Genomic DNA, 26,811 nt, shown 5'->3' on the forward strand with positions numbered 1-26,811 from the left:
CTCTCTTGTAAAATATATGCCAAGGGTTAGAAAACATCATGTTCTATAATTTCACCAATAGATCCAAGTTGATTGTTCAAATCAAGAGCTTACCTTAGCCTTGTTGAAGCATGTGTTCTCGGGCCTTGCCTCTTAGAGCTGCAATTGCAACTTCTCAATGTGGGTGCACTAGTTGTCACGTCCTCACTCTCACACTGGATTTCTTGGGCCTTACCTCTTAGAGCTGCAATTGCAACTTCTCAATGTGGGTGCACTAGTTGTCACGTCCTCACTCTCACACTGGATTTCTCCTTGTTGCTAAGAAGTTAAAAGAAAATCTCTCTTCGCCAAATTGAGATTCATCTTCATGGTGATTCTCTCTCATAAAAGGTGGGAGAAGAAGAAGCTAATGGAAGAGGTAAGCCTACAAGCAAACCTATTCAAGCAAGCATCCATCTAGCATGCATGAATCTAATAACATACAAGAGAAAAAGCTAATGGAAGAGGGAAGCCTACAAGCAAACCTATTCAAGAAAGCATCCATCTAGCATGCATGAATCCAATAGCACACAAGAGAAGAGAAGTGTGCACAAGTATTCTATTACAAGGGAATGCTTATATATTGCTTAGTGTAAAAAATGACTTATATATATAAGTGACCAGTTTTCACACTAGGTTGGCTATACTTAAAAATTGTGTGTAACCTCTTTTACTAGTCTTCAACAAGTATATACACGAAGCCCTTAGACTTTCTCTATTTGACATTAAGATCAAGGTAAGGCTAATTTATATATTCTAATGCCATCTTACAAAAGATAATATTGCCATGACAAAGTGCTGTACGGTAGGTTGAGCGAGGGTGAAGCCATGTTAAGTAACATAGTGGTTAGCATACCCCCCTTCTTAATAGTGTGACTGCATCCTCATGTCACCCAAGTCAGTGGTGAAGTTACTACTTTAGAGATGAAAAGGGTGTGGATGGTCAAGGATACGCCATGAAGTTGGCATGCGAGGTTAAGTGCTATGGTACTATCGGACTGATCCACAACTAGATGTAAGACATATTGGTGGGTGGCCTTGATTCTAGGTAGCTTGTTGAGGTGGCATGAAAGGTATAGGTAATGTAGAAGTTCTTTATGTATGCGAGGCCTCCCTTATATTGCAAAAATGTGTGGAAATGTCTTGGACCGTTCAAAATTAGGCAGTTGTTGGTGGAAGCGGTCCGCACATTGTGATTGATAGAATGAGTGTGCCAAGACTAAAATGGAATGATTTTCATGGGTAGATAATGGTCGAGATCTTCTTGCGTAACATGATGTCTTAATGTCATAGCACGTGGTAATTAGAGATTAGGATTCTTTGTGGTGAATACATCGGCCAAGGCAAGGTTATGGTGCTGTTTAATTGGATTCGAAGGTAGAGGTTACATGCGTTGTGCAAGGTTGATTGTTCTCTAGGAAATGGGTCATAGAATGGGCTAGTCTTACACCCATGATGGTCAGAGATAGACTTGGAAGATTGGCATTGGTGTTAGTTGTAGGTGCACTGTGAGGTGCGAGATGTGATTTGTGATGCTTGCAGTAAAATATGCTTATGACATGTATGTGTAATGGGTGTAAGGTGTGCCCTTCTATGTGTACTCCTCCAACTCAAAGATTTCTAAACTCAACTCCTTTCTTCGACTCTCTTTACTACTTTCTTCAACATTTCTTATATTGGGGAGTCAAGATTGTTAGATTGTTTTGATGCATGACAGTGCCCATAGTTGTAAATAGAGCTGGGCAACCTCTGTGGCTCAAGGGATTTGGTATTAACAAGCACTAGGGATAGGGGTAATGTAGATAAATGTGTGGTGGGGCCAAAGAAGAGGCCATGAAAAGTTCCTACTCTACTGATGTGTGGAAGATCCAGATGATGGGTTGTATCATGGGTTACGCTTGCGCCCACCATGGTCTCCCCATCTAGAAATGTACTTGGACGGCTAGCGACAATGAGGATTAATGTAAGTGCTTGAGATATTAGTGCATATTGACGCGTCAATTAGATGAAAAGCCTATATATATATTGTGAGTGTTATACATGGGCATTGGTGGGCAAAAGGTGTGCCCATGTATAGAAGCTCCTTTTTGGCGAGAACTTCAACACACCACTTTCTTTGACATTTATTTGTCTGCTTTCTTTGACTCTTACACATAGTTTGAGATAACTCCCTAGGTGTTCTCCTTCTGGTCCATGGAACACTGGAATGTTAAATATCTTACACTAAAAGATGAGTAAAAACAAGAGAAAAATGCTCTTCTAAGAATAACCTTCCTTTTGTTAATCACAGGGGACCTTGAGGTTGTGATAGAATGCCCATTGTCTCCACTAAAAGATGTGATGCGAAGTTGGGGGTTTCACTTTGGTCACTTCTTGGAATAATAAAAAACACTCTTACACACTTACATTAAACCTCACAACCTCCTCATTTTCTCTTTATCTTTCTAAGTTAAGATAACGATATAAACATCAAGATTATGAAGTCATAATTCATGGAAGGAAAGATGAAAGGTTTGAGAGAATTAAGGATTTCTGCTAAATTTTCCACTCTAAATAAGAGGGCGATGGAAGAATTTATTTTAACTCGAGAGATTATGAGAAAAAAAACAAGATTCAACAAGGCTTAGGATTTTGGTAGAACTCTATTGCATGGGGCTCCCGTTATGGCAAATCTTCACTCTTGGTAGGGATTTGGGCCAGCAAATGGTGCTACTAAGTCCACGTGTAGCCAAGTCTTTATTGCGTGGGGCTCCTATTTTGGTAGATCTTCGCTCTTCTTGGTAGGGATTTCGGCCAAATGGTGCTGCCAAGTCTTTACTTGGCTGTTAAAGCCTTCGCTTGTTGCCAGGGTACTTGGGTACCCACTCAATCTTGGTAGGGCTTTATGCCAAATGGTGCTACCAAGTCTTTGCTTAGGCGTCAAATCCTTGACTTGCCAGGGTACTTGGGAACCCACTCCATCTTTGGTGACCTCCATCAAGGGGGTTATTGAGGTTAAGGTTTGGGGGATGGTCTTAATCTGTGTGGGCAAGGTTTCCTCATAGTGGTTTGAGGGGGTGGCGGATGTGGTGAGGCAAGAGTGTTCATTACCACATCCACCAATGGTAATAATCTCATAATAGCTCTCAATGTGAAAGCTAAGAACATGGAGTATATATTAGTTTCACATCTATACATGAATCAATGAAGTTGTCTAGAGAATATTAGTTTTACATCTACATGAATCAATGAAGTTTGTCTAGAGTATATGAGTTTTACATCTATATGAATCAATATAGTTGCTTAAAGCTTGTATCTTAGATATAACCATTAAATTAAATTTATAGGTTTATCTATATATTTGGTGATTAAAGTTTAAGTACCACATTAATTTTTCAAGATCATGAGCCTCTTTAGTGTGCAAGTGTAATTGAAGTCTTGGTTAGAGCTATGAAATATGACAAATCTCCACAAGGTGGTTGTTGTTCCTTGGGCTATTTTGGAAGATATATTAAAAATACCCACGTGTGGGAACTGGAGCCACTCATGTTTGGGGGGTGGGGGGTGGGTGGGATTTAAGACGTCCTTCTTTGTTGAAGGGTGCTTCGTAAGCCTTCCTTTGAACTTTAGCTTTCCATTTTTTACAAGCTTTTGAATTTCTTCCTTGACAAATACCTTAGCTCCGATATACTAATGAAAGGATCGTGGTACAAGGAGAAATCTCTCACCACTCACTTACCTTTCAAACTAGAATTCAAAAACCATGTGCAAATAAATCATACATGGCAAAAGCATATGAAAACATATAAAATCATAAAGAAAATAATATAAGGCAAAAATGAAGGGCTTCAAGAAAAAGGGAAACCATCTCACAAAATGACATCTATCATTCTACAAAATAAAATTTTCTATAGGCCATCTCTTCAAGATATTACAAAGGGTGTTTAACAATGTCTTGGATCTTATCTATATCTAAAAACATGACCACCTTATGTGCAAAGATCAAGCATCAGTCCCCTAGGCAAAAGAGCCAGTTTCATGAGCTTTTCCATGTTAGTATACACTCAATGCCCGCCTCTCAACGTTAGTATACACTCAATGCCTGCCTCTCAGCATGTATCTCACACATCTATGTTTAGTGCACATATGTAAAGGCCCCCATTATGAGGAGAAGCCATTGGTGCATGTGTCTTTGGTGGGAAACTCGGCTTAGACATTGATGGGGTCCTTATTGTGACCATTGATGATGCCCTTGGCCTAACGGTGTAGAGAATATTCTTGGAATATTCCCTCTAGGACACCTAAGTTCATTATTAGTGGGGGTAGACGGTTGGTCACGTTCTTGATATACAGGCAGTGACCGCATCCATACAGTGTAATCGATTACGTTGTACATGTCTACCACACCACCTATAGCACTATATATGGACACATCTATCACAAGCTAAGGTATATCCAATGCTAGTGAGGATCCACACCCTCTATCCTCAGTACTCCATCCAGAGTCTGTCTAGATCGCCATCTAAGCTTTACTGGAGAGCCCATGGGTGGACAGTGCCATCACATTGTACCTATCTCATAGTTCTCAAGTTCTCTATCTAATTGCACTTCTACTATGCTGTATGCTTTATGTTGTATGCTTGTAGTCCAAGCCCACTTATGTTTTTCTTAATCTTAAAGTGAATATTAAGATAATCAAGGCTTTGAAATATATCATTTTTCAAAGCTTACTTATGTCTTAATCCAAAAGTGAAGATTAAGAAAATCGAGGCTTTAAAAAATATCATTTTTACATTATTTTTGGGCCCAAAACTAGCGTTGTTTTCACAATTGGGGGCCAACTTGAAGAGGCTTAGCCTATTTTTGCACATAATTTCTGCACAATCTCTATGGTGCAAATAACTTTTGCACAGTCTCTATGGTGCAAATAAGGGAAAACATCTTTAGAAAGCTACCAATCATCTCGGCTTCATATGGCAATTTCTAGGCAGAGTTCTTACATTGTTTCAAGTGCCTTGAAAAAATTTCAAGATTTTCTACCACTTGGATCATCTTATTGTGACACCCATCTTCCTTTACAAGCAAAGAGTGAAACTCGACATTTTGTGGGTAAATCAATTCAAGATGGGATGATAACTCTTTTTTCCATCATTCGTCGAGTGAAAGATAAGCCACTTACTTTATTTCTCTTTTTGCTAGAAATATCATTATCTTTTATTTTTCCTTAAATTTTCTCTTCATGGGGGGGAATCCATAACTTCTGTCTATTTAAGAGTAGCTTAACACTTTGCATCATGGGGGAAAATCCATAACTTTCTTCTATTCAAGAGAGTAACTTAACACCTTGCACAATTAAATAGTTATTGAGAGGGAGTTGAGGAGGGAACTAGAAGATAGATTATCCTAAAGAAAGAGGACTAGAGGCACATCCAATCTAGACTCATGAGATTCTAAAGGCTCTAGAAAGAAAGAGGACTAGAGGCACATCCAATCTAGACTCATGAGATTCTAAAGGCTCTAGAATCCATAGGATTATTGAGGCCACTCTATCAGCTCTAGAATCCATAGGATTATTGAGGCCACTCTACCCGCTCAGGATCCTAGGAAGGGTAGTAAGATTACTTCCGTAAAGCTTTTACTTTTCAAAATTATGATGGTGGTAAGAAGCAAGAAAGCTACATGCGTTATACTTTCTTGCCTTAGCCAACTTGATGACAATTACTATTCAAGGGATAAATTCTCCAAATGGGATAAAAGCAAGTGTGCTACTTACTATCTTGATGATGATTACTATTCATCAAGGGATAAATTATCTAAACATGATACAATTAAGTGCGCTATTTCTTGACTTAGCCAACTTGATGGCGATTACTATTCAAGGGAGAAATTCTCCAAACAGGATAAAATCAAGTGCGCTACTAACTATCTAGTAAAGAGTGCTAATTTATGGTAGAATGTCACTAAGCATAGCCATCACAAACCCCAAACTTGGAAATCTTTTAAGAAGTTGATCAAAAATAATTTTCTACTACCACAATATAAGGCTAGGGGGCTAGATAACAATAAAACATCTTACACCAGTTGAGAAAGACTCTTTGTATGCCTATGTATGCCTATGTTGATATATTTTAGCAAACTCTTCTTCAATTGTAGGTAGTGATGAAAGATGTAGGTCTATGCAAAAAGGGATTTCCTAGTAGCACCTTTGCAAGGGGTAGACATTAAACCTCAAATTAACTATGGTACACATATTATGTGGATTATCAACAAAGATGGTAAGGGTTTATGTCTAGGAGGCCAAATGAAAGAATATCTTAGCCCTTTGCTTAGCCACACGCAAGCTAAGAGAGCTTTGTGTAAGAGGGAGAAAACTTATATGGTGTTGGTTATGAAGTTAATAGCCATGGAAACTACACCTACTAGTCCCTCACGATAAGCATTCCTCTCTAAGTTCAATGATTTTTTCTTTAAAAATTTCCTCCTAGACTAAATGCAAAAATAAATCTAACATGAGATATAGAAGAAATCTTAAAGAGGTTTGAATAGACCTAGCACTCACCTTATGGTGCTCTTATACTTTTGGTCAAGAAAAGAATGGGACCACTTACCGTATGTGTATAGAGCCTTAAATAAGAAAAAGGATGACACTTGCCATAGGTGTATAGACTTTAGAGGCTTAAATAAGATAGATACCCCATCCCACAGAGTTGATGATTTATTGGATAAATTAAGAGTGGCTGGGGTATGTAACTAAATTGACCTTACGTTCGGGTATCATCAAGCAAGAATGACTAAGGAGGACGTATATAAGAGTGTACTCAGTACTCAATATGATCACTAAAAGTTTTTAGCAGCCACCATTTGGACTTACCAATTCTTCTACAACTTTTAGTCATATGATGAGCCACATATTCCTCAAACATCAAGATTTTGTGGTTGTATTCTTTGATGATATACTAGTCTTCAGTAAAAATATAGAAAGAACAGAAGAGGGCTTCATACTAGAAGCTATAGGAGTACTTTATTCTAGTTTGCCATGTATGAGGTTGCACTTCTGTTGGTCTACACAAACTTTCAGGAGAGGTCACTCAAAACAAATCCTCCGAAGGCCCAAAAAGGGTAAGGAGGTTAACTAAAAATGGAATTTAGATTAAGTCTAGATTTTTTATTTAGTTTCCATGTGTTTGAGCTTTAATCAAAATTAAATTTAGATTAGTTTGTATTTTTTATTTAGTTTCCATGTGTTTGAGCTTTAATCTTGCACTTATCAATTATATAAGAAAATCCTTAGGACATGAGTAAATTGGCATGTGTGTTGTGAAGCTTGCTTTTTCCACTTTTGAGTAAATCCTTAGGACATGAGTTTGTATTTTTTATTTAGTTTCCATGTGTTTGAGCTTTAATCTTGCACTTATCAATTATATAAGAAAATCCTTAGGACATGAGTAAATTGGCATGTGTGTTGTGAAGCTTGCTTTTTCCACTTTTGAATGTCACTAGTGAAGGGTAGAAGTAAATTGGCAAGTGTTGAAGCTTGATTCAGACTTGACAAATTACTAGAAAATGGTAGAAAGCAGTGTGAATTGGTCATTGGGAACTATATAGTTGGGATTGTGGCTCATTGTAGAGAGTTCATGTGTGGAACTCTACCTTGGAAGATTTTCCCAAGGGACCCATTTTGTGGTTAGCCCAATGGTTAACCCGTGCTAGAGTGATCATCATGAGGATTGGGGTGCCTGATATATGGGATGTGCAATCCTTGAGGGTGTAGGCTTGCCAAGTTGTGTTTGTCTAGACGAGCTCCGAGGTGGCTTACCATTGCATGTAGTTTGGAGCCTACAGTTGGTGCGACAAACCCTTTATGTTCTCTTGTTTGTGTGTTCATGTGTTGATTAAATGTGCATGATTATAGTGGCTTGGTGGTGCTTCTTAGGCATACAATTATAAGTAATTAGTCTTGGGTGGACACACATGTAAGTAGATTCTTACTTGGGGTGTTTCATTTGGTATCTAAGTTTAATCTTATATATTTAATGCTTTAAATTATGCCTAAGTGTTGGTTTACTTAAATGATGGTTAAAGAGAAACTAAAGAGTTGTTTGGTTGTGGAATTATCATCAATTTTGAGCATATGATGTGCATAATATAATGAATTCATCAACCAAAGATGAGATATAAATAATAGTACATGGAAAATCAACTAATGGTTGAAACCTTAGCGTATAAAGAGATTAATTAAAGCTAGATGGTTTTTGCATAACTATACCAGTTTCTTAAGAATGATTTGGTTGTTCAAATCGATAGGGAATTGGTTGAATTAGGTAAGTACATTTTGGTTTTTATGGTTTTCAAACGATCTATTTGACTGGTTAGTGGAAACCATGGGAATCCAACTATATAGAGTTTGGAGTCTGAGAGAAGAGATAAAATTTCTTCATGACTTTTGGAAAATTTGTGGGAGAGAGAGAGAGAGAGAGAGAGAGAGAGAGAGAGAGAGAGAGAGAGAGAGAAGACAACCTTACAATGTGTAGTACAAGGTATTTTTTGCCTTGGAAAAAGTAAGGGGTGGTGGGCATATCTTTGTCTTCCCAATTTAAATGAGACTTGTCTAGGGTTCATTGTCTAGGGTTCAACCTTGTATCATTTGGAGAAAACTCAAGCTTTTTCGCTTCTTTTTAGCTCTAGGAGTTGAACAAATGAAGGAGTACATGCTTTGGGAAGTGTATGAAGCAAAGTTCTTGAGGTGGTGACATGTGACATGTGGGGAAAATCCCCAAATGCTACTACATATGTGTAGCCACCTAGGGTACTTGGATTTCTTTTGTGCCAAATGTCCTTCTCCTTCACAAATTTCTCCTCTCATGCTATAATATGGGTGTGGGGGGTATACCCCAACCATAACCACGGATGGTTCTCTTGGACCATGTTAAACTAAGAGCTTCAACAAGTCCAAGATTTATAAGCCAAAGTTGCTCCTGGGGAGCCCCACAGGGGCAGGGCCACTCAGTTCATTGGCTACCTATCCTCCTTTCACTTCTAAATTATTTTTGGGAGAGCCGAATGCACAGGAGGTGTAAAAAATTTGGGAGGAACTTTATTAATTTATTTGAGTTTTACAATGCCTCACAGGAGGTGTAAATCATGTCAACCTCATCCAATCACCAAGGATGGATGTGAGATTATACATAGTTTACCTCATTTCCCAATTAGGTTTGTGAAATGTTTGCATGGGTGATCTTTCTTGTCCAATGAGCAAGATTTCTTCTTGTGTAGACTACTATTCAAATGTGTCTTGTGATGATAGTCTTATGTTTTCTTCTTGAAAAACTGTGAAACTGCCTCAAAATAATGAATGTGATAACGAATGTAGTATTATTTATTGTGTTCTAAAGAATGAAGTGCACTTTTGTGATAAGAATATATATGGATCTTCACTTAAAATAAGTTTGAAGCATTTCCAGATTCAAAATTTTGATCTTTGCTAGTTGTTTTTCACAACGTGGAGTTGATAGAATATGGTAATTTTTCTTGTGCAATGAGTAAGATTTCTTCTTATGTATTGTTCAAATGTATCTTGTGATGAAAGTCTTATGTGTTCTTCTTTAAAAACTATAAAACTATGTCACGATAACGAATGTGATATTTTTTATTGTGTTCTAAAGAATGAATGTAATCAAGGGGGCTTGGCCCTTGGGAATAGGCTAGAGCCTTGGGCATGATTTGGACATAAGGGAAGCCCATGGGCATGGATATGGCCAGGGAAGTGTGGGGGCCCAACATTAATAAAGTGTGAAAAGGTGGGAAGTATACAAGTGAGCTAATTGTAATTAGGGATCAACTAATAGTTTTACTAATCAAATCATACTTTCTTGGAGCTTCAAGCTTTCCATGGCTATGGTGGTACTCCCTTGAGTGCATGTGGCACTCCATTATGAGTGCATCTTTCTTTCTCTCTTTGTCCATCACTACAGTGGTATCAGAGCTAGCTTTGATCCCATTCTTTTTCCAAGTTTGTGTGTGAAAACCCTAATTTTCTACATCAGCGTTAGAAAACCCTAAATCTGAGGCATTGCTTTCAAGAAATCCTGAGATAATTGCCTTTGCTTGCAATTGTCATCCTCCACACATTCCATGGGATGCTATTGACGGTGGCGATTCATAAGACAAGTATCTTCAGCAACAAAATCGGTTCAAATCAACGGAAAGAGTAGGAGTACAGAGCCTGTTTTAGTGTTGTGGTTCTTCTGAGAAGGCGAAAGTGTTCCCAGACGGGAATCGTCATGGTTTTGTAGAGCTACGGGCATCGTTGGATCATCTACAAGAGGACGCATCCAACAAGCTCTGTCCTTGGTGTGTGTGCAGGACGGGTCGCACCAGCTTTGCTCTCTCTGATGCCTCTGTAGACTGCATTGACTGTTCACCTCTGAGCAAAGCTTTCCCAATTCTGGGGCTGGCAACCTCTCCCACCATAGGCTACAGCCTCATCGGGATTGATGCTTTTGCATAGCCCCTTGCCATTGAAGGAAATCTTGTAGCAGCTGTTGCACTTTAGGAATCCGAGTAGACTCTCCCACAAGGACAACCTCTTGAATCTCGCCTTTATCCATCTTTGCATCTATCTCGCAGACATTTCTCTACTAGCTCCATGCATCCTCTGCTTTCGGATGATTCAATACAAAAGAGGATATGGATGGATTTGATGTCGGTGAGAAGATCTCGTGTTTGCATGGAACATTTTGGGGATATTATGCCTACTTCTTGAAGTGTGGAGCTATTTCTTGCAAATTCTTTTGCATTTTGATTCACATGATGTTGATGCTACTTGGATGTTAGTTTGATGTGATTTGGTGTATTGGAGGTACTATGGTGATTGAAGGAAAGCATGAGTACATGCTCATTTTGTAATTGACAAAATGACAGTGGCATCAGTTCATGTACACACATTGTAAGTGCCCTACCCTTCTTCTTGAATCTTACATCCACATCCACCTCACTTTGTACTCACTTCAATTTCCTAGAATCTAGCATGTTGAGAGGGTACCCTTGGCATTGGAAGGGGGAGTATGCTTGAACTCTCCTTGTCGTGAGTGCTTTTTGGAAAAGCAACAAGGAGGGGGATTAAGTACATTGGATGTGAAGACATGGCCCTAACTTGTGCCTAGATTCGGACTAGGTACGAGTATGGGAAGGCTTGGCCGGGATATCAGCAAGCATAAAGCGTACCTCCGACATACAACTTGGTTACATTGTAAGCATGCCGAGGCTATGGAGACCAAATGATACTTGATTGGGCATGCCGTGGACACTTGGAGGTGATCAAAGCATGTGAGTTGCATTGGCAACAAGTGAATGATTGTGGTTGCGAATACTTGGGACATTTCTCATGAATGGACATTGGGCAAATGCTAATGGATTGCTATTGAGATTTGGTCCGTTTTGTGGGCAGATTATGCCCAAATTTTTGTTGTTTTCCTACACTCTACAGTGAATACAAAAGTGCAATTTAGTTCCAAATCACTCAAGATCTCTCAAGGGCATTGAGAAGCCTTGAAAGGGAATCTTAAGGCAAATCTAACAAGCCATTAAGTGGTTGATTTGGACACCGTTTCAGGGTGCAAAGGTGCTGGTTTGGATAGACTGAAAGTTCTAATTTAGTCCAAAACAGTGTGGACTGAATTCAAGGTGTTTACATAGCTTAAGAGAACTACCTAAGAGCTTCTAAATGAGCCAATAAACTTCCGATTCCGTTACCGTTTAGGTGGTCAACCTCACATAGTTAACGTTCAGCTAAAAGTCAAAACAGAGAGATATAGGGATACTCAAAGTGGTAATTCAAGGTGGTAGGAGTGTTCCTCTCATAAAGACAAACGTGGCAAACTAAAGAATTTTCAATAGTGTTTTTCGACAAGTTTTGGTGGGCCGTTTGCTATTGTCCAATCCCTTTCTCTCTTAGTTTTGAGAGAGGGATTCTTGTTTCTCATACCTCATTTCATTGTAGAGAAGTGTTGGAGATTGGTTGTGGAGTGTTTAGATCATGAGTAGCACAAAGGCTTGCTTGTAGAGGTGTGCTATTGCCATGGATATGGATTCCCTCTTAGAGGAGGCATCTATCCTTGTTTCTTAAGAGCAAGTAAGATTCTCTCCTAGTAGTGGACAGGATCATGCACTTGCTACAGTGCAATAGACAAGATGGTGTCACTGCTACTCTTTTGGAAAGCAGGTTCATTTGGCCAAGGATTGCAGTATCTTTGCAAGATGGTGTCACTGCTACTCTTCTGGAAAGCAGTTTCATTTGGCCAAGGATTGCAAGACCAAAGGTACAACCTAGGCCAGGATCAATTTTTTAAAGACAGGCAATGATTAGATATAGGATGATGACTCTGGTACTTCTAGTGTGCCCAAGGTTACAAAAGCCATGGAGGACCTGGATGGTCAGCTTCTATAGTTATACAGATAGTTCTCCCCCATGTGCTTCTAGCCAGAGGAGACTCGTGGGCGGGAGAGGGGATTGGAAGCAACTCCATTTTTGGTGCATGGGATCCATGAGTCGGAGTTCCAAGCATTAAAAATATCTGGCAAGACAAGTTTATTTTGGAACTATGGACTGGATGTGTTCCATGTCTATTGCTTGGTATAGTAAAGATTATGGACTGGATGTGTTCTGAAATGGATCTAGAGCAAAATATGGAATCAAACACATCAAAGCAAGAATCTAGCATCCATTAATCATGAGATTAGTGATCCAATGGCTCATCACATGAATATACAAAAGAGAGAGAAAATCTATAAAGTGCATGTAGCAAGAGAAGATGCACAAATAGCCTAAGTGTGTTTAACCTCTCACCAAGAGGATGACCATGGAAGGCTATATCTCCAGGTACAAGATGACCAAAGTTAGTAAAAGTAACAAAAGGCCTTACCAAAGTAACCCAAGCCCTATTTATAGTCACTATCTCCTTTTGCCCATGGACCCCTATGTACATGTGGAAATCAAGCTCTATGGTTCATGGACAAACCATCCCTTCCCAAAGATTTTGTCCTCAAAATCATATAAGATATTTACAATTGAATCGCAATCTCAATGTAAACCCATGGGAAGTAGAGAGGTCTTCAAAAATGCGCCTCGAATACATTTGGAATAGGGAAACCAAATGTAGTGAAGCCGGCAAACTCCTTCTCCAAAAATAGCATGTAGGACTGTTATGGTAGCCATGTTGTTGATGAAGCTTCCCTTGAAATTCTTCATGAAACCTCCATAAAAATGAGCTCCAAAAATAGCATGTAGGACTGTTATGTAGGACTGTTATGGCAGCCATGTTGTCGATGAAGCTTCCCTTGAAATTCTTCATGAAACCTCCATAAAAATGAGCTGCAAATGATGCGTAGCCGCACCCAAAAGGGTCCCACATATTTGTCATCGAATCAAATGATCTTCCAAGTGTGTTGGAGTAGATTGGTAACCCCAACAATAGATCCAACCAAAGTTGTCCAGAAATTACAGCACATATGAAACCTCATGATATGCCCATTCTTCATATAATAATCATGCCACTTGATCAAGGAATACTTCCATCAAGTAAACCATGTTGCTGAACATACTCCATTGATTGCCAAGTAGCCTCATCTATGGGCAAGCGCTTCCATTTCACAAGGAATTCATCAATGTTTCGGTTCCTCAAAACCTTTGTCCTCTTGTCCACAATCCTCTCCGGCTCATAGATAATCTCTCCCTCTTTATCCATCGCGGTGGTAACTCTTCAATCTCTTGAGGAAGAGAGCCCACAAACCTCTTAAGGTTGGATACATGAAACACATTATGAATCCTTGTAGAAGGAGGTAGGTTAAGCTTATAAGCCAAATCACCCACTTTCTTGACTACCAAATATGGTCCATAGTGCCAACTTGGAATTGGAAGACCCTTTGAGAATATTGTGACGGCTCTTAGGAAGCTTGAGCAACACATAATCACCTTCCTTGAACTCCATTCTGCGTCTATGCTCATTCGCATTTGCCTTCATGACTTCTTGTGCCTTCTTCATATTATCCTTGCATAATTGAAGAAGCTGTCTCATCCTTTCCAACTCTTCCTTGGCTAAAGGATTAACCATTTTATCCTCATGGAAAGCAATAGATGGCACATGCACTTGATACCCATAAAGAGCCTCGAAAGGTGACATCCCAATACTCAAATTCTTGCTTGAATTATGACAAAATTCAGCAAGGTAAAGCCATTCATCCCATGATGCTTGCATGTCATGAGACAATAGTGCCTCAAGTACACTTCGAGCCATTTGTTTGTGCACTCCGTTTGCCCATCCGTTTGAGGGTGATAGGCTGTAGAAGGAGTGATTTGAGTCCCGAAGTTCTCATACAATGTTCTCCAAAAAGTGCCCATGAACTTGGTATCTCTATCACAAACTATGTTGAGTGGCAAACCATGTATCTTGAATACATGCTCCATAAATTGCTTGGCAATGTGAGAGGCCCCATAAGTAATCTTGGAAGCAATAAAATGAGCTGATTTGGTGAGTCTATCCACCACCACAAATACTTGATCCCATCCATGCTTCGTCTTTGGCAAACTCGTGATGAAGTCCATGGAAATGTGAGTCCATTTTCCATCCGGAATAGGCAAAGGATGAAGTAAACCACTTGGCAATTGGTGACTATCCTTATTCCTTTGGCATGACACACATTCCAAAACAAACTTCTTGACATCCCTCCACATGCCTTTCCAATAGAAGCTTTTGCTCACTTTGTCAAATGTCTTGAGAACACCAAGATGACCCGAAAGCGGTTAAGAATGCATCTCATGAAGCACCTTGGGAATGTAGGATGAGGTTGGAACCAAATACACCTTATCCTTGTGCCATAGTAAATCATTCCGAAGCTTATAATGAGGAAATTCTTCACCATCTCCTTGCTATAATTTTTTGTAAATATGGGCAGCACTCTCATTGACAAGATACTCCTCTTGTATCCCTTTTACCCATTCACTATACACTTCCATAATTGATGTCAAGGTGTAAGCCCACATTCTAGACAATGCGTCCGCTACTACATTGTCCTTTCCCGGAGTATAGGATATCTCAAAGTCATATCCTTGAAGCGTAGCCAACCATCTCTTTTGCTTGGGAGAAAGATTGGGTTGAGAGAGGAAAAATTTCAGCACCCTATGATCACTTCTCACCTTGAAATGAGCACCATAAAGATAGTGATGCCATTTCTTGATTGCAGGAAGTATAGCCAACATCTCTTGTTCATACACATGCAATTCCATCTCCTTCTCAGAAAGCTTCCTACTCTCAAATGCAATGACACCATGCTCTTGATACAAAACTGCCCCAAGACCTCTTCCACTTGCATCCACTCTCACATAGAATGTCTTTGAGAAATCCGGACAAACAAGAATAGGAGCTGATATAAGTAAAGCCTTGAGCTCATTGAAACTCTTGTCGGCAATGGCATCCCAAAAGAAAGCTTCCCTCTTAAGTAGATCGGTAAGAGGTGCCGCAATTGATGCATAGAAAGAAAGCTTCCCTCTTAAGTAGATCGGTAAGAGGTGCTGCAATTGATGCATAGTGCTCCATAGATCTTCTATAGAAAGAAGATAGACCCAAAAATCCTCTCAATTGAGTCGTATTAGTAGGGATTGGCCATTCTTTGACACATGCCACCTTCTTTGGATCAGCCCTAATGCCACTTTCTCCCACCAAGTGTCCAAGGTATTCAACCTCATTCATCTCATGAAAGTGCACTTGGTCTCCTTGCAAACAATCTATGCTCCCTCATGACCTCAAAGACTTGCTTCACATGCACCAAATGCTCTTCTTTGCTCTTGCTATAGACCAATATGTCATCAAAGAACACAAGTACAAATTTGAACAAGAAAGGAGCCAACACTCTATTCATGAGTGCTTGGAAGGTGGCCGGGGTATTCGTGAGACCAAAAGGCATAACCATGAAATGAAATGAAATGAAACAATCCTCTTTCGGTCCTAAATGCCGTCTTCTCTTCATCACCCTCCTTCATCCTTATTTGATGGTATCCCGATCTCAAGTCAATCTTGGTGAATAACTTTGCCCCTTTTAGCTCATCAAGAAGATCATCGATGCGAGGTATGGGGTATCTATTCTTGATAGTTACCTTATTCAAATCACGGTAATCTATGCACATACGAAAGGAACCATCCTTCTTCTTCACCAATAGAACGGGAGATGCAAATGGAGATTGTGAGGTTGAATGAGACCCATGGAAAGCAATTCTTGCACTTGCTTTGCCACTTCTTCCCTTTCCACCTTTGACAACCGGTAAGGAGGTTTGTTCACAACCTTTGCATTCGGCTCAAGTACAATGGCATGGTCGATTTCCCTCTTTGGTGGCAAACTCTTTGGCACTTGAAAAATGTCCTCATAATCCTTGAGAAGAGCTGCCATATCCTTGTCTATGTGCTGTCCATTGCTATCCATCCCTTCGTGAGTGACATGCAACACATAGACTGTACCAAGAGTTTTGAGTTCCTTCTTGAGTCTCTTTGGAGTGATCAAAGAAAGCTCTTTTGGTGTATTTCCAGCCAATACCACAAGCTGTCCATCATGTGAAAAGCTCATAACACCTTGTTGAAGGTTCATGTGAAAATCACCAAGAGAAGCCAACCAATCACATCCCATAATCACATCAATGGGCTCCATGTCCAATACTACCAAGTCACCTTCCCAAGCATATGAAGAGGATAAACTCACTCTTGTTGAAGGGCAAAACAAATTGGCTTTTTCATTCTCTCCATTTGTCACTTGTACTTGGAAGGTTATGGGTAACTCCGTCGGAGATAGTTTGAGAGAGTTGAGGGATTTGGAGTTAACAAAACTATGAGTACTCCCCTGAATCCACCAAGATGTGTGCAACTCTCCCATTAATGGTGCCCACCAACCTCAAGGTGTTCGGACTCTTGCAACCCGCCAAAAGCTCTTGTGAAATGGAACATACATGGGCTGCATTTTCTGCATTTCCTACATCTTTTAGCATATTGTCCCTCAAGATGCATGCATGATCCCTTCCACTGGGGTCGAAAGGAAACTCATCCTCTTCTTTGACAAAAGAATGACCCTCCAAGTCTTCTTCATGTGTCTCCTCGCTCTGCAATCTTCAAACTCTTCCACATCATGAGATGACTTGGAATCGTTATCCTCATCCATAATGATCATAGTAGCCACCACTTTCTTTGATTTGCAAATGTGCCCGGGTGACCACTTCTCTTTGTATTTAAAACATAGGCCTTTGCTCCTCAATTCCTCAATCTTAGGATCATCCATCCGTTGAGTCTTCTTGAATGGTTGAGGAGGCTTCTTGACAAACCCATTGCTCTTCTTAGCATCATTATGAACTCCACTTGTGGACTGTCCACAAGTTGAGTCTTCTTGAATGGTTGAGGAGGCTTCTTGACAAACCCATTGCTCTTCTTAGCATCATTATGAACTCCACTTGTGGACTGTCCACTTCCAAAAGATGTATGGAATTTGGAAGTGTAAGTGGATGTAGAAGAAGGTAGACTTTTTCCCACATTTGAAGAAGTGTGAAATGGCTTATGAAAAGGTACATTGGGCTGAACCCTCTTATACTTTGGCTCATATAGCTCCGCCAACCTCATAGCCTCTTTGGTCTTTGTGCCGAGACATCCGCTTTGATGTATGAATCTAGACCATGCACAAACTTCTTCAATCGCATGCCTTCATTGAGTCCATCCACAAACATAGAGAGCTTCGTGAACTTCTTGATGTACTCCCTAACCGACATGCCCTTTTGTGTGAGTTCATACCATTCTTCATGGTATCGGTCAAGAACCAAAGGCGACACAAATGTCATATTCATTTCATGCTTGAGTTCTTCCCAAGTATGTGGCATAACTACTTCCTTGAGCATATGTCTCCACCATTGATGTGCATAGTCTTCCAAATGCAAGGATGCAAAATGCACTTTGTCCCTTTCACTCTTCGGATAGAGCTGAAAGTATGTATCCAACTTATTCATCCATTCTTCCAACTCATGTGGGGCTGAACCATCACCCTGTGCTTATGGGCACTTCCGACATTCAACTCCTCATTCCCTTCTCTTGAAGTATGCCCAAAAGTATCCCCTTCTCTTGAAGTGTGCCCAAGAGTATCCTCCAGAGCATCCAAAATTCCTTGTTCCATCATTACCTCTTCATCCTCTACCTCGTCGGAAGCCAAAGTGTTGCACCTCGGTCACCCTTTTGGCTTCGGCCCCATGGAAACCTTCGGTTTCAGAAATTTGGCTCTAAATTGAGGTAGGGATGTCCGATTGAAGTGATCTAAAGCTTGTTGGAGAGCTAATGAAGTGTACTAGACCACTATGTAAAGACCCGTAAGAGATGAGGTGTGCTACTATTCTCTATTTTAGGGTTTACAGGATTATAGGCTGAAACGATATTTTGGGTATAACTTGAGCTAGAAATATCCAAATGTAAAACTTTTTAGCTCAAATCGAAGCCCTGAATGAGTACTACAAGCCTATGTAATTGGATCTAGATGATCTTCAAACCCTTGTGACTGAATTAGGGTTTACTATTTCTACAAAAACCCTAAATTCTATCCTAAAGAGATATCAAAATGCGGAGGTTAAGGGCTCGTTGGGTAGCTCTAAGGAAGCACTAAGAGCTCATATGGTCCCCTTTAATTCAGTCCAAAAGGGTTGGGGCTGAATTAGGGTTTTTGTGAATCTGCAGATTCTTACCAAAGTGACCCTTTTTGTGCCCAATTGACCCTTGTTTGCTCCCAAACCAATGTCAACACCTTCCGCACCTCATTGGCATCCCAAGGTATGCAAATTATGCTCCACAAGCTTCAATTGTCCATGTATGATGAGAAATTTTGAGAAAATTTTGACAGTCTCCCTTGTTTTAGGAGCTAAATCTCAATTTTTCTCAAGTAACAATGTAAAAATCCATAATCCTCTTATCAATTCCCATCCATTACATAGCATGTGCCTCAACTTGCATCACCAAAAGGCATACAAATTCCTTACAATTCCAAGCATTCACCATACGTTTCCCATGGCATAATAATGCAAGATCAATTCCCATGAGATGTCCATATTAAGGCGCCATTGCCATGTACATAAACCAAGAGGATCGTCGGTGTAGCGCATTGAAGCTTGCCGATCTCCCGGCCAAGCTCTTCTCACCTCCGTACCTAGTTCGAACCAAGGCACGGGTTGAGGCCAAGTCTTCACCTCCACACCTAATCCTCCACCGTACCGCTTTACCACGGCACTCACGGCACGGTGGATTCAAGCCATGCTCTTCCCCCGGGCCTCTCCGCCAACACCCGGGGTACCCTCACCAACATATCTAGTTTCTGGAAATTGAAGTGAGTGCAAACAATTGTGAGGTGCATATAGCTTGAATCTGAAAATGAGGTGGATCACTTACAAAGATGTGGCATGACTCATGCCCATTACAATATACTCATAAACCATTATGCATGAACTCATGCTTATCCACATGGCTCCAAATGTCCACCATTCATCCAAAGATCCAACATCAATCAATAAGCATGTAATCCATTCATGAATAACCCCAATTTGTCCATAGCATGAAGATTAATCACCAATGCTTGAGAAAATAGCCATAGCAACTCACCAATGGTATTCCGAAAGCTTCAATGGTTGGATTGTTGCTTGGTAGAGCTTCCAATGGAACCAAATCTTGAAGATTTTTGCAATTTCTGTGGGCTGCTCAAACCTCCTCTTCTCCCTCTCCAATAGCCATGAAGAACTCCCTAAAATCCACCAAAAAGAGGCCAAACACCATAGCTAACAACCACATGGTATGGAGTAGCATGTAATGGAGCCTACTCTTGTGAAATATGACCGTGAGGATGCGCTGAAAAACGGCGCTCTACGCCTAGCTTCATGGTAGAAAAGAGCAAAAATCAACTCCAAGATTAGCCCTCAATAGCCATAGCATACACTTGCAGCCATTTAGAGTGACTGGAGATAGACAATGGTGAGCTATGTGAGAGAGATTAGGGTTTGGAGCAAAGGGAAGGAAGAGGGAAAAAAAATTTCAAAAATTTTAAGAAATTTGTATGTAAATTGGTACTCTATGTGTTTCTCTCCTCAAGATCAACAAAAGCCCTAGCAAATGGAAGCAAAACGGGACAAAGATGAGAAGTAATGGCTATGGAAAGCTTGGAAAAGAAGCACAAAAGATAAACGTGATTAACAGAGAGATTAAAAGGTGATTAATTTAATTTTTTTAATTTTTATACCCCGCCCTAAATATTTGATCCAGGATACCCAAATTAGGTCCAATTGAGCTAAATCTCCATGAAATCACATGAAATGATACCTCTCCTCCACTAATCTCCAAAGATTAAGCAAAAATTAAGTAAGATTAAGTCAAAACTCCAAGAAATCAAGAGAAAATTCAAAAAATTATCAAGAAAATGACTAATCTCATGTCCAAAACCTTGATAATGGATCAAAATCAAGGCTCTGATACCAAATGAAATGGATCTAGAGCAAAATATAGAATCAAACACATCAAAGCAAGAATCTAGCATCCATTAATCATGAGATTAGTGATCCAATGGCTCGATCACATGAATATACAAAAGAGAGAGAAAATCTATAAGTGCATGTAGCAAGAGAAGATGCACAAATAGCCTAAGTGTGTTTAACCTCTCACCAAGAGGATGACCATGGAAGACCATATCTCCATAGATGGAGCCCAAAGGTACAAGATGACCAAAGTTAGTAAAAGTGTCAAAAGGCCCTACCAAAGTACCCCAAGCCCTATTTATAGTCACTATCTCCTTTTACCCATGGGCCCCTATGTACATGTGGAAATCGCTCTATGGTTCATGACATGTTCTAAGTTTATTGTTCGAGTTTTTTTGAGACGTGATGTGTTCACAATCCACTATTGGGGATTATGGGCACGATGTGTCCAATAGCTCATCATCTTATTCTTGGAGTTCACTGCACACTTGTGTGGGAATTCGGAGCCAAGCAAAGTTCTTTGTTTGTGGTGCCATTTTGTTTTGAGGAAACAAGTTGGCAAGTGCTCTTTCTTAGGTGTATTCAATACTGTGCAATATTGGAGTGTCCATGGGTTGCATCTTCCTCAACTTATCTTCTGCAAACTCTTGCACACCATGAGCCACAAAGGGGGTGTTAGAAATTGTGCATCTCATTTCGCTAGCTCCCTTGCATCACTATATAAAGGAGCCTCCTCTATTCACTTGTTCATCCATCTAACCTATTGACAGGCACATGTTCTACACCATTTGCTAGCTGATATTGTCATTGTAAAACCTCTTGCTACATAACATGATGTTCATTGTCTGGTATCTCTCTCTCCTTTGCTCTCCCTCTATCCTATGTTTTGATTCTGCATTGTGCAACTTTATTATGGACACAATTTATATAGCATTGTGAACTCGTCATTAGGCTATATAGTTGGGTTTGTGGCCCATTTGTAGCGAGTTCATGTGTGAAACTCTACCTTGGTGGGAGAGACCTCCCAAGGGACCCATTTGGGTTAGCCTACCGATGACATTCATGAGGATTGGGGGTGTGTGGTATGGGACACACATGCCTTGTGGGTGAGGGCTTGCAAAGATTGTGTTGGTCTCTAGCTCGAGAATGGCTTACCATTGCGTGTGGTTTGGAGCCTATAGTTGGGTGCTAGCCACCAAACCCCTTTATGTTCCCTTGTTCACGTGTTTGTGTGTTGATTGGATATACGTGATTGTAGTGGCTTGGCCGTGCTTCTCAGGCATACAATTGTGAGTAATCGTCGGTCATGGGTGGACACACGTAAGTAGACTCTTACTTGGGGTGTTTTACATCTAGTCTCTCTTAAAGTGTGGGAGCCTTTGTGCACTTGCTAGACAAAGATATCACTGCTCACTAGCAATTACCAAGCAATCTTGCCTACCCAATCAACCATTTCGCCACTTACGGCATCCAAGTGTGTAAAGATCCTTATGCCGTCACAATTATGAGTGCTTGCACCATGCATGTCTCCACCTTATACTGAGCTCTAAATTTTTGGCTTTTTCGAAAATCTCCTTAGCTTTGAATATTGTGAGTCTCAGCAAGTTTCTTCAAATAAGTCGATTTCTTATGAGTATGTAAGTGGCCCAAAAGCAATGACCAACTTCTCTGGAGGGTTTCTGCAACAGCACCCACAACACTCTTTTCTTTGTTAAAAATTCCCTTTCTTTGCTCATCGAATGTAGCAAATGATATGGAAGGTTTTCTTGTGGTTGATTGTGATGATCAGTCATAAATGAGTGTACTCCTCGCTCACGCTCAATCAAGCTCAAGTCAGGCTTCCTCCAAAGGCCTCTATTTTGTTTAAGATTTCCTCCTCCACTGCAGATGTCTGCATGCCAGCATCAGCATACATGTTTGCCATCAAAACAAATGCAGTAGCCTGCCAAGGCTGCACCTTCACTGCATGGTCAAAAGCCAGTTTTGCCATCTCTAGATTGCTATGTGTGCGGCATGCACCCAACAAACACAACCAAAGGGTCAAATCAGCCTGCACGGGCATCCTTTCCAGCATGTTCTCTATTCTCTTAAAGTCCCCTGCATGCCCAAGCAGATCAATCATAATGCTATACGGCTTCAAGCCTGGCATAAGGCCATAATCTCTGCACATAGATTCAAAGTATTCAAAACCTTCAACAACAAGGCCAGTATGACAGCAAGCTGAAAGAACTGAAGTGAAAATCACTTCATCAGGTTTCATACATGCCAATTTCAAATTTTCAAACATGTGCAGGCTTGCTACAAAGTTTCCTTGCCCTGTGTGACCAGCAATGCATGCAGTCCATGCAATGATATCAGGCCTGGAAATTTCATCAAAGAGCACCTGCACATCTTCCATGCATGCACAGCTCCCATATGCTTGAATTAAAGTGGCCATGATGGAGAGAATACAATCATACCCAGCAGAGACAACATCAAAGTGAAGCTGTTTACATGTTTCTGGGCTTCCTATTTCAATGCAGGCTCGAAGAACGTGAATGATTGTAGCATCACCCAAAGCCACATGCTCTTTTTGCATCTGTCTGTACAACTGTAAAGCCTTCTCTCCTTGGCCCTGCTCAACATAGGCTGAGAGCATGGCATTCCATAGCACTGAGTCATATTGGGAAACTGTACCAAACACACCCTCTGCTTCCACAATGGTTCCACACTTGCCATACATACTCACAAGGGCAGTACCGACAGGGACATCTGATGCATAGGCCTTCTTGCGGGTGTCCGCATGCAATGCCCGCCCTATCTCAAGAGACATCACTTTGATCAATCTTCCATCCACAAAAAGACCTTCTTCCTTGTCTGCAAGGGTGCCACATGCTTTAAGGGAAATAATAAATGTCAACTGGTTTGGGCATATGCCTTCATCTTGCATCTGTCTATATAACTTTAAAGCCTTCTCTCCTTGGGCCTGCTCAACATAGGCTGAGAGCATTGCAGTCCATGACACGATGTTACGATGTGACAACATATTGAATGCATCTTCTGCGGCCAATAGAGCCCCACACTTACCAAACATACTCACGAGTGTCGTACCAACCAAGATGTTGGACAAGTAGCCCTTGCTGCTAGCGTCTGCTTGCAGAGCCTGTCCAATTTCCAAAGACATCCCTTTGGTTGACTGCTCCCTTCTTCCTTCTTCCTTCTCTGCAAGTGTGCCACATGCCTGAAGGGAAATGACAAATGTTGACTGATTTGGACTTGTGCCTTCTTCTTGCATTAATTTATAGAGTAGTAAAGCCTTCTCTCCTTGGTCCTGCTCCACATGCACCGAGAGCATCGTATTCCATAACACACAATCCCGTTGGAGTGATGCAACGAACATGTTCTTTGCTTCAAAAACAGCCCCACATTTGCCATACATACTCACAAGGGCAGTAACAACAAGCCGGTCACATGTGTAGCCCTTCCTCCGGGCATCTATATGCAATGCGCGTCCAATCTCAAGAGATGACATTTTCACTGATCTGCCTTCCACAACAAGACCTTCTTCCTTGTCTGCAAGGATGCCACATGCCTGAAGGGCAATCACATATGTCAGTTGGTTTGGAGTCATGCTTTCATCTTGCATCTGTCTGTACAACCTCAAAGCTTTCTCTACTTGGTCTTGCTCAACATATGCTGAAAGCATTGCATTCCATGACACAACTTGCCACTGACATAGTGCCATGAACACGTCCTCTGCTTCCATGAGGGCCCCACACTTGCCATACATACTTACAAGGGTATTGCCGACAAAAACATCAGATGTGAAGCCTTTCCTGCGAGCATCCGCATGTAATTTCCTGCCCTGTATGAGGTCCCGTATGCTGCCACAAGCTTTGAAAAGGCTCACAAAGGTGTAATGATTGGGCTCCACACCATCCTCTAGCATAGACTGATGCAATGCGAGTGCTTCATGACCGCGGCCACAGTCTGCATAAGCAGTAATGATGGCAGTCCAAGAGAAGACAGTAAGGTGAGGCAATGTACATGAAACTTGGTAAGCTTCTTCGATGGAACCACATTTGGCGAGTGCCATAACCAAGTAGTCACCGAGCGAGCCAGTGATGTGGGCGCTATGGTGGGTGAGATGAGCATGGACTCGCCTGGCATGGGTGGGGGTCTTGCTTTTGATGCAAGCCTTGAGAAGGGACATGTATGTGTGATGGGAGGGGGCGGTGTGCATGTGGGAGAGGACATGCAGAGCTCCGTCAAGCTGTCCTTTGTCGCAGAGAGACTGGAGAAGCGCCTCATCATCATTGAAGCTCCCACAGGAAGATGAGGAGAAGGAGGAGGGCTCTACTCTTTGCAGCTTTCCGGTTGAGGCCCTGTGGTGGTGGGGATGCGGGTACGCAGAGCTTTGCCTGCAGTTCCAGGATGGGTTAGAAATGAGGTCCTCGGGAAGGTCATGTTGGTTTCTCCTCTGTGATCCTGTATGTGGGGCTGATGATCGTCTTCTTAGGAATGGCAGTGGTCGGAAGCCATCTTTCATTGCATTGCCAGGACTATTTAGTAGACGGTGCAGGGGCCTTTACACACCTCCTCCTGAAATTCCAGGCCTTTACACATTCTAGGCCTTTACACACCTCACCCTCAAATTCTCCTAAAATTTCACGTGAGAATCCCAAGTCGTGGGGCTGCAACAATAATGAAATATTTCGGAGCACCGGCCTCCGAGGGAATCTTAACCAATTGTGCCACGTGGGGAGATGGCCGGGGGGACTGGTGGGAAGAGGACTCCCCGTCCACGAGCTTACCGAACTTATGAACCCTCTCAGGTATTTGGCACCCCTATTTTCACACAATATTTGATCCCTTGTACACACTGCATCCTTAAACGCTTTCTCTCAAAAGGCTTGTAAATGGTTGGACCCAAACGAGTGTTTACATCTAGGGTTTCAGTTTTCAGCTATATATGTTTAATCAGCAACCTTCAAATTTATGATCATTTTAAATAAATTTAAGTATAAAATTTGGAAAAAGCTTGTGAAATTTACAGTTACAATTCTATTTATGAAAATGTTTTCGTGAACTTACAAAAAACCTGTAGTGTGCTGCATAATGCGCAGTTAGTGTGTGCTTGTACAATGTAGTTTTTATAGTATACATCCTCTCAATATGCTACCATCACCTTGCAATGTGCTCCAAAGACGCAACGTGTCAATATACATCCTCTCAGTATGTTACCATCACCTTGCAATGTGCTCCAAAGAAGCAACTTGTCAATTTACTAATCAAAAGACAACATCCAACCACTTTAAGACAACTTACTCAAGCAATACAACACACAAGAAAAGAATGCACTAGAAGGAGAGTTGGGAGGTCAGGTTCTTTAGGAAGGAAGGGATCTACAAAGATCGTATCTATGCCATACTCACCTATTCACTTTTTCACCATTAATTAATTAATGGTAAGCGAAGGTTGTACCTTGGCTTTCAAACCTTGGATTACAAACCTTAAAAAAAAGACCTTAACATTACAAAAATAAACGAAAGTTTTAAAAAAATATGACTTGATTTTTGATTATTTCCATCCCATCTTGACAATAAATAAAAAAGCACAATACATAACACATGGTAAATTTTTTATTGCATTAAAAAAATTCATAACAAATAAAAAAATAGTCACTAATTACTTAAACAAATTAAATAAATTAAAACTTAAGATTATAAACAACCTTAAACATCCTTTAAAAACAGACCAAATTTAAAAAATAACAATACTTTAGTCCACAAAGTTCACTGAAAAAATTACAAGTTGACAAAAAAAGGTATATTTGTATTACTACAAAAATGATTTCTTCTCCTTTACATTTCTTCACAAAATACCATTATACGTACGGCAAATACATATATACAAAACGTCTACATTCAGAAAATGATCACATCTTTAGTCTTGGGCTACATTGCGAGAAATATAAAATCATGGCTTCGTTGATAGCCTTCTTCGTTGGTGCATTCCAAATTGATCTATACTTGTCAAAAAGATTCATACTTATGCATTCCAAATTGATCTATACTTGTTAGAAAGATTCATATTAGCATCACCAAGCTCATCATTGAGGATGTTGATCGAAGACTCCAAGCTTGCCATCATTATTGGTTGCTTCTATGTCTTTATTGCTCCTTCAACTGGAAAATACTTGAAAGAAGCATTATCCAAAAAAAAAATGGTCAACATCTTTGCATTGAGTAATTTATGGCATCTTCATGACTTTCCAAATTGCTGATGCTGCCTCTCTCTTGCTCATTCCATTG

The 26,811-nt window shown here is 40.6% G+C and overlaps 1 protein-coding gene across 1 annotated transcript; it reads right to left on the reverse strand.

Moving 5' to 3' along the window:
• Window positions 1–22,346: 22,346 nt before the first annotated feature.
• Window positions 22,347–24,593, reverse strand: LOC147638995 (pentatricopeptide repeat-containing protein At4g13650-like). The gene has a single exon (XM_086793184.1). It carries the CDS (start codon window positions 24,591–24,593, stop codon window positions 22,347–22,349), a length of 2,247 nt encoding a protein of 748 aa, XP_086649310.1.
• Window positions 24,594–26,811: the final 2,218 nt, after the last annotated feature.

The sequence above is a fragment of the Cibotium barometz genome, chromosome 4 (genome assembly GCF_041138505.1).
Source record: "Cibotium barometz isolate CiBa-2024 chromosome 4, ASM4113850v1, whole genome shotgun sequence".
Lineage (NCBI taxonomy): Eukaryota > Viridiplantae > Streptophyta > Polypodiopsida > Cyatheales > Cibotiaceae > Cibotium > Cibotium barometz.

Coding starts and splice junctions, on each gene's coding strand:
- LOC147638995 (XM_086793184.1), bottom strand. CDS start 24,593: ATGGCACTCGCCAAATGTGGTTCCATCGAAGAAGCTTACCAAGTTTCA.